Source organism: Xyrauchen texanus, chromosome 35 (assembly GCF_025860055.1).
Source record: "Xyrauchen texanus isolate HMW12.3.18 chromosome 35, RBS_HiC_50CHRs, whole genome shotgun sequence".
NCBI classification, from domain to species: Eukaryota; Metazoa; Chordata; class Actinopteri; order Cypriniformes; family Catostomidae; genus Xyrauchen; species Xyrauchen texanus.
In genome coordinates this window covers 26,266,312-26,274,268 of record NC_068310.1, presented here as the reverse complement: position 1 = coordinate 26,274,268, position 7,957 = coordinate 26,266,312, and the positions used below count along the sequence as shown (strand labels likewise).

Sequence of the window (7,957 nt, the reverse complement as noted above, 5' to 3'; positions counted from 1 at the left end):
TCTAGCACCAGCAAAACTAAGAGAACACGTCCTTAAGCTGCATGGAGATGGAAAATACAAGAACACAACGCTCGCTGAATTCAAGGTGAAGAGAGCCAGATTCGATGAAAGGCTACTTTGCCTGTTCTCGGCTTTGTACCCATCAACAAACCGATCCTCACAGCATCGTACGAAGTTGCTTACCTGATCGCAATACAGGGCAAACCACACACCATTGGTGAAACACTCATAAAACCAGCTGTGTTGAAGATGGCGAATATCATGCTGGGAAAAGCGGCTGAAGTTAAGTTATCCCAAATTCCTCTTTCAAATGACACCATCAGCGACAGAATAGAGAACATGAGCAAAGACATCTTGGCTCAAGTAGTTGCAGATCTGATTTCAAGCCCGGCAAAATTCAGCCTTCAACTCGACGAGACCACAGACGTTTCCAATCTAAGCCAGCTTGCTGTATTCGTGCGCTATGTGAAAGGCGACTTGATAAAGGAAGATTTTTTATTTTGTAAGCCTCTTACAACAACAACTAAGGCAGCCGATGTGAAGAAACTTGTGGATGACTTCTTCAAAGACAACAATCTTTCGTGGGATATGGTTTCTGCAGTTTGTTCGGACGGAGCTCCAGTCATGCTGGGAAGAAAGTCTGGTTTTGGTGCGCTAGTGAAAGCTGATGCACCACACATCATTGTTACGCATTGTATTCTGCACAGGCATGCATTGGCAACAAAAACCTTACCTCCAACATTGGAAGAAGTATTAAAAATTGTAGTGGAATGCGTGAACTATGTGCGAAATAGTGCTCTGAGGCGCCGCATCTTCAGTGAGCTGTGTAAAGAAATGGGCTCTGAATTCGAGGTACTTTTGTACCATTCTAACGTTCGGTGGTTATCCCGGGGACAGGTGCTGAATCGTGTTTTTGCCCTGCGTGTGGAATTAGCCCTGTTTTTGCAAGAGCACCAACATTTTCATGCAGATTGCTTCAAAAATTCTGAGTTCATTCTCATTTTAGCGTACATGGCTGATATCTTCGCAGCTCTCAATCATCTCAATCAACAGATGCAGGGCGGTGGAGTCAACATCATCGAAGCGGAAGAAAACCTGAAGGCTTTTCAAAAAAAGCTACCGTTATGGAAACGACGAATAGAGAACGATAACTTCGCAAACTTTCCCCTGCTAGATGACTGTGTATGTAAGATCGAAGATGTATCTGGAATCGGAGACATTTCTTTACCCGCGGAACTGAAGCAAGCAATTGCCACGCACTTAGATGAGCTTGCAAAGTCTCTCGACGGATACTTCCCTACAAGAGAGTCTTATCCAGCATGGGTGAGACAGCCGTTCACGTTTAGTGTTGAGACAACAGATGTCAATGATGAATACCTTGATGAAATCATTGAAATTCAGCAGAGCCAGGTCCAACAGCAACTCTTCAGAACAACAACGCTCTCAACGTTTTGGTGTCAACAAATGGTAATGTACCCTGTTATTGCTAAGAAAGCTCTGGAGATTTTCATACCGTTTGTTACAACATATCTTTGCGAGCAATCATTTTCGAGGATGCTGGACATAAAAACGAAGAAAAGGAACAGACTTTGTTGCTGAAAATGACATGAGAGTGGCACTTGCCAAGGTGAAGCCGCGCATTTCTGAACTGGTCTCTGAAAGGCAACAGCAGAAGTCACACTGATTTGCAGTAAATATTCATTATTATGTTTTTGTTTTTGTGTGAAAATCATGTTTTAATGGTTTTGTTCTTTGAACACAGTGATGTTGATGCACGGTTCATTTTGTGCACCAGTAAAATATATACTTATGTTTTGAATTTGAAAAAAATCATATTTTATTTTTCCAATTAAGAAGTGTTCGGTGAATGCGCATATGAAACTGGTGGGGTTCAGTACATCCAACAAGGTTAAGAACCACTGTTCTAGAGTTATACCTAGATACAATGGTAAACAACAGCTGCCGCTTGTACTCACGTTGATGACGTAATCAGACTGTGGATCGGACCCAAAAAATATGATGTGAACAGAGAACAGCGGAGGCAGGGGAGGGTGGAGGAAACTAAGACAGATTCGGTCCTAGCAATCGAAACAAGTGTGAAAGCACCCTATCTCTACTTCATGGCACTAAAATATTGTTCATAAGCACAATTATTTGTTGAATTTATGAATTGAAGACCAACACTATTTTTAATTCATATTCAACACTTTTATATACTCTTGAAGTATGCTGACTTCTACTATGGCTTTAACATGCCATCAGCTACCCACACGCTCGCTAGCTCATTAGAGAGGAGGAGAGTGTGTTGGAATAACAGTGTTCAGCATTCACAAATGTGTCCTCCTGACCTAAACCAAAGAGGGCCTCTTTGCAAAATGAACTTTCAGGAAAACGGTGTGTTGGTAAAAAAAAACGATTTGCTCGGACGAATCATGTTTCAACACCATGTGGTAAAAGTTCATGTTTTGTAAATCAGTCCTGCTTAGCATTCAACAAAATACAGTAAGTGAAGAAGTTAATAAAAGTCAGTAGTGTTAGGTTTAAGGTTAAGAATATTTTAATGACGTTCCAAATGTAAGTCCGTGAGGAGCTTGTTCATCTAGGCCTGCCAATCATATTTCAATGAAATATAAGCACCCGCTTCCTCGCTCTGACAATGATTCGACAACATGTTTCTTACATCAGTAATGTCCTGACTTTACTTTCTGATCAGTTGAATGCAACTTTGGTTAATTAAAGTAACAATTTCCTTCCAAAACAGCAAAATCTAAACATTATTCCAAGCTTTTGGCCGCCAGTGTATTTAAATCACATTGTATCTCACAATACATATTGTTCCAAAGCAGTTTTACTAAGAGAAGTGTGTTACAAACCCTGCAGTGGGCAATCCAAAGGTAAAACTAGCAAGGAAAATTCTAAGACATACATTATAAGTGACGAAGAAACCTTGGCAGGAACCATGACTGGAACACATTGACTAATTTGTTGTTTAATTATATATGATCCATGATGGAATATGTGGCACTAGTCATGTCCAGAGGTGTATCTGGGCATGACAGGAGCTAGTGGGTGGACAAAAGAAATGAAAAGCTTAAACACACACACACACACGTTGAGTTTTCATGTTTTATGAGGACCCTGCATAGACGTAATGGTTTTTATATGGTATGAACTTTATATTCTAACCCTACCCCTAAACCTAACCCTCACAGAAAACTTTCTGCATTTATAAACTTTCAAAAAACTTAATTTAGTATGATTTATAAGCTGTTTTCATCATGGGGGACTGATTGTCCCGACAACGTAAAACATTTCAGGTTTTACTATCCTTGTGGGGACATTTGGTCCCCATAATGTAAGGAATACCTGGACACAAACACACACACACATATATATATTAGTCAACTTCAATAAATCTGAATCACCAAATAGATTTTCCGACCGCCAATGGCAATATTTCCACAAATGGCAATTTTCTTGGTTCTTTCTTTGATTTCAAATGTCTTAGTTACTCACCCGTGGTATGTTTGTGTCTGTTCCAGTAGTCATACCTTCAAATGTCACTACAAAATAAAAAATATTGATGGTGATAGAAACATTGCTGGTGGCAATAGGTAAAGCAAACGCACAGACAATGCAGAACTAATGAAGTAAGAGTGCCCTCTGACTCAGTGAAAAAGAACTAACATGGAGCATATTGCCATTTATGCAGCACTGAAACATTACTCACCTCTCACCTGCGGAAGTCTATCAAGATCAGAGGAACAAGACATTTTGATTGGGGCCTTAGTTTGGATGTCTCAAACCATATTATGTTTGCTGGATAAACAAGGCAAAACAAATGGCCAATCATTTAAAAATGTAACTGCGTATTTGCCATCACTTCCTATTTACTGCCAGTGAGGTGAATCCCTTTCATGTATATGTTCATTTCAATTGCAATAACACATAAGCAATTTAATAAATAAGCAGCCTGTGGTTATGGCCTGCCATCTGAAACATTAGCTTGAAGGGGAAGGTTTCAAAAAAAGAGGAGTGAATTTCTCCTCTCTCACATTACCTCATGCAGACTAAGCACTTGACATTTAGTAATTTGTGTCCTCCTTTCATAAGCAAAATTTAACTATAATATATAATAATGTTTAAATTAGACAAGGTAAGGAGTGGGATTTCAAACTTGGATATATATTCAATTATTTCTGAATTGAGTTTGTTTTAGTGCCTAAAATGTGTATTATTAAGTTATTTGTCGAAAAACAAACAGATGAGCTTTAATGTTTAGGATCTCACTTTGTTTTGGAGGACTTTAGTGAGTTTACTGACAAGCCTGATATTAAGGCATATTCAGGGTTCATTATTATGACTTATGCTTGACCTCAAATCATGGGCACTGAATACAGGGGTGCCATGCACCTTTTTAGTTATTTAGTTTTTGGAGCTGGAACCAGGTGCCCTGGGCAAGATAACATATTACCAATAAATAAATACATTTTATTTTATAACAACTACATAATTGTCTATGTGTTAGACTAGAGGTAGGCGTTTTTTTTTTTACGCATTTCAGTTGTGTAACAAATTTCCAAATAAGATATTCTACAAAATTACATTTTATTAAACTTTAGTTTTTTAACTATTTTTTTAAAAAAGTTTTACTAATCTAATTTTAAGATTTATTCATTTAAACGAAGGTTAATCAATTCAGTCTAATAGCAATTTGTTATGCAATTGAACAAGGGGCGATTATAGGGCATAGGACATTCGGGGCTTAAGCTGCTTTCACACTGCCAGCTACTTTGTCACTGCATGGTCGTTAGTGGTGTGACCATATTTACTTGGTCTTTGTTTTTGCATTTTTGCTTTATCAAAGGAATAGTTCAGCCAAAAGTGAGAATACGCTCATCATTTTCTTACCCTCATGCCATCCCTACTGTGTATGATTTATTTTCTTCTGCAGAACACAAAGACTTTTCAGAAAAATATCTCTGCTCTGTTCGTCCATTCAATGCAAATGAATGGTGGCCAGAACTCTGAATGCCCAAAAAACATATAAAGGCAGCATAAAAGTAATATATAACACATGTGGTTAAATCCATGTCTTCAGAAGTGATATGGTAGGAGTGGGTGAGAAAAAGATCAATATTTGGGTACTTTTCTTTTACTATAAATCTCCACCTTTGACCAGCCCCAACCAGTAGGTGGCGAAATACACGAAGAATGCAATTAGCAAAAAAAAAAGAAGAATTTGAAAGTGCAGATTTATAGTAAAAAAATGGACTTAATTATTGATCTGTTTCTCACCCACACCTATTATATCATTTCTGAAGACATGGATTTAACAACTGGAGTCATATGGATTACTTTTATGTGCTTTTTGGAGCCTCAAAGTATTGGTCACCATTGTATGGACCTACAGAGCTGAGATATTCTTCAAAAAATCTTAGTTTGAGCTCTTCAGAAGAAAGAAAGTCATAAACATCTGGGATGGCATTACGGTGAGTAAATAATGAGAACATTTTCATTTTTGGGTGAACTGTCCCTTTAGACTCATCATTAAACACTGAGGGCAAAAAAGTCATTCTAGTTTCAAGCGGCATGCGGGTGGGGATGATTTTCAATTTAAAGCAAGTGATTTGCAGAAGCTGCCATTGATTAGACTTATCAAATTAAATTTTGTAAATGAGTGACTTCTGCCCCAGTGTTTTAGACAAACACCTTTTACCTAAACTATTCCGTAAATATAGTGCTCAATTACGAAGATGCACATATTTGTTTTGTTTTCAAGATTATTTCATAATTTGCTTTGCTCACAATTTGTATAGGGCATGTGTAATCTGACTGCATGACTTTGGATAAACTTTAGAGGTACATTTTCAATGGCTTGTCTTGTGTGTAACGTTTAATTTGAGGCTATAGAACTCAAATAACTAAAACTGATGAATAGAAAATATCCTATGAATAACATTTGAAAAACAAAATACTTTGTGCTTACCTCAACATTCCTGAGTGAATGGATTTGTGCTTACAAAAATACTTGACTTAGTTTTATTTTACTTAAATTTTCTTCCATTTTTATTTATTAATTCATAATTATTATTTTTATTCATAGTAGTGAAGTGAGTCAACCCTGTGCTTATTTCCCAAAGATAAATATACAACACATTACATGTGAATTTCAAATTCATGTTCAGGTGAATGCATGCCTTCAGATCAAAGCCAAGGCAATCAAAATGCTTTAGTTACCAGCAGCAGCTTTGATGTCCCCTCACAATGCTCTCATTGGAGCTCAGGGCACTTGTATAATAGCCAGTTTTTCCTTTGCTTACACAAGCCTTTGGTTAATAAAACATGTATTCCATTTTTGGGTAAACCAGAGACTTGATTTAATAAGTTACTGTATCATCATATGCCACTGTTGAATACGATTAATAAACTTGGTCTGTGGATCCAAGCTGTTAAACCAAAGTGATTATAGTACATTATTTTTTAGTATATTATTACACTTTTATCAGGTCCAATCCTAATGTCTTGTTGGAGTGTATAACACAGGATCTTCTGAATTTTTGATTTTAATTAATACAATTATTAAAATAAAATTGACAGTGTAACCAGTGTCAAATCAGCAGCACTCTTATGAAAAATCGAGTATTGATGTATATGTTGAAATTGTTAAGTGACTGTCATTAGTATTCTGAGAGACGACCAGACAGTTTACAATATATAACATCTAAGATGCTTTTGGTATCATCTTGACTTCACCATTGAACTGATCAAATAATTGAAGAATGGGTCAAGCTGACTCCAGTACAATAGAGCATCAGATATCTACTGAAGACATAATTTTCTCTTTTAATTTAGAATGTGATGACTTTTTAGGGTATAGTTTAGTATGGTAATAAAAGTTTAAAGCCATACACAGACATTCACTCAATTTAATGTTTTCACTTTATTATAAGAATGATAGTATTTGACACATTTGGTTGAATAAGTATTATTTTGTGCTGGGCAACTTTAGACACATGTGCCATATTGGACAAGGGCACCACGTTTGACATAATTTGGATTAGGTTTGAAACGGTCTAACACTTTTATCTTGAACATGTTTAAACGTACTGATATTTGACTGCAGATCAAAGCTTGTTTTCTTAAAGAAGTGTGTGATTTTTTTTGATTACTTTTTTTTAGATTAAAAATACTCTATTCTATTGGTGAGACCAGTACATGAGGGCTGAAACCAAACCCATATGATCTGGTGATTGATATGTCTGGAGCGTTTGTGCGAAACACCAGGTCATGCGGCTCCAACACGTTTTCACACTAAAATGGTCAATCCAAAAAAAAATAAAAACACTGAACACTGATGCAAGTAGCTCTTTACTTATGCAGACAGTTTGCATGACAATGTTTCAGAATGCAAAAGTATTATATCCATTTTCACTTATTTATTTAATTTTTAGATATTAAATTTACATTATATTATATATATATATATATATATATATATATATATATATATATATATATATTTGTTTTATTTTATTTTTTCTATTTAATGAAAGTCAAAAGCTACCATTTAGTCGAAAGTCTAAACATCTTTTGTGTTTCATGGAAAAAAGTGGAGAAATACCCAGTTAATATGTTTTGAAATGTATTATTTTTTATGCATTTAAGACTTTTGGTAATTGTTAAAGCTAAATAGACTTTGGCTATGTTGAAAATACAAGTACTTTATGTATGTACTTGAAACCTTACAAATGGCAGCATGCATGATATTGATTCTCTTAAACATACTTAATTGTGTTAGCTATTTAGGAAGTTTGGATTTCTTTTTATTTATTTTTTTACAAGCATTTAAAGATTTTGGGGGGGCAAACGTTTACCCTGACTCAAAGAAAAAAAACAATATTTATTTGAATTTGCCAGTAAAAAAGTATTAGGCAATGACCAGAAGAATAATGAA

General features: G+C 35.8%; 1 protein-coding gene across 1 annotated transcript; it reads left to right on the top strand.

Moving 5' to 3' along the window:
• The first annotated feature begins 249 nt into the window (after positions 1-249).
• Positions 250-1,599, top strand: LOC127628571 (protein ZBED8-like). Its single transcript, XM_052105349.1, has one exon. The coding sequence runs from the start codon at positions 250-252 to the stop codon at positions 1,597-1,599; it is 1,350 nt and encodes a 449-aa protein (XP_051961309.1).
• Positions 1,600-7,957: the final 6,358 nt, after the last annotated feature.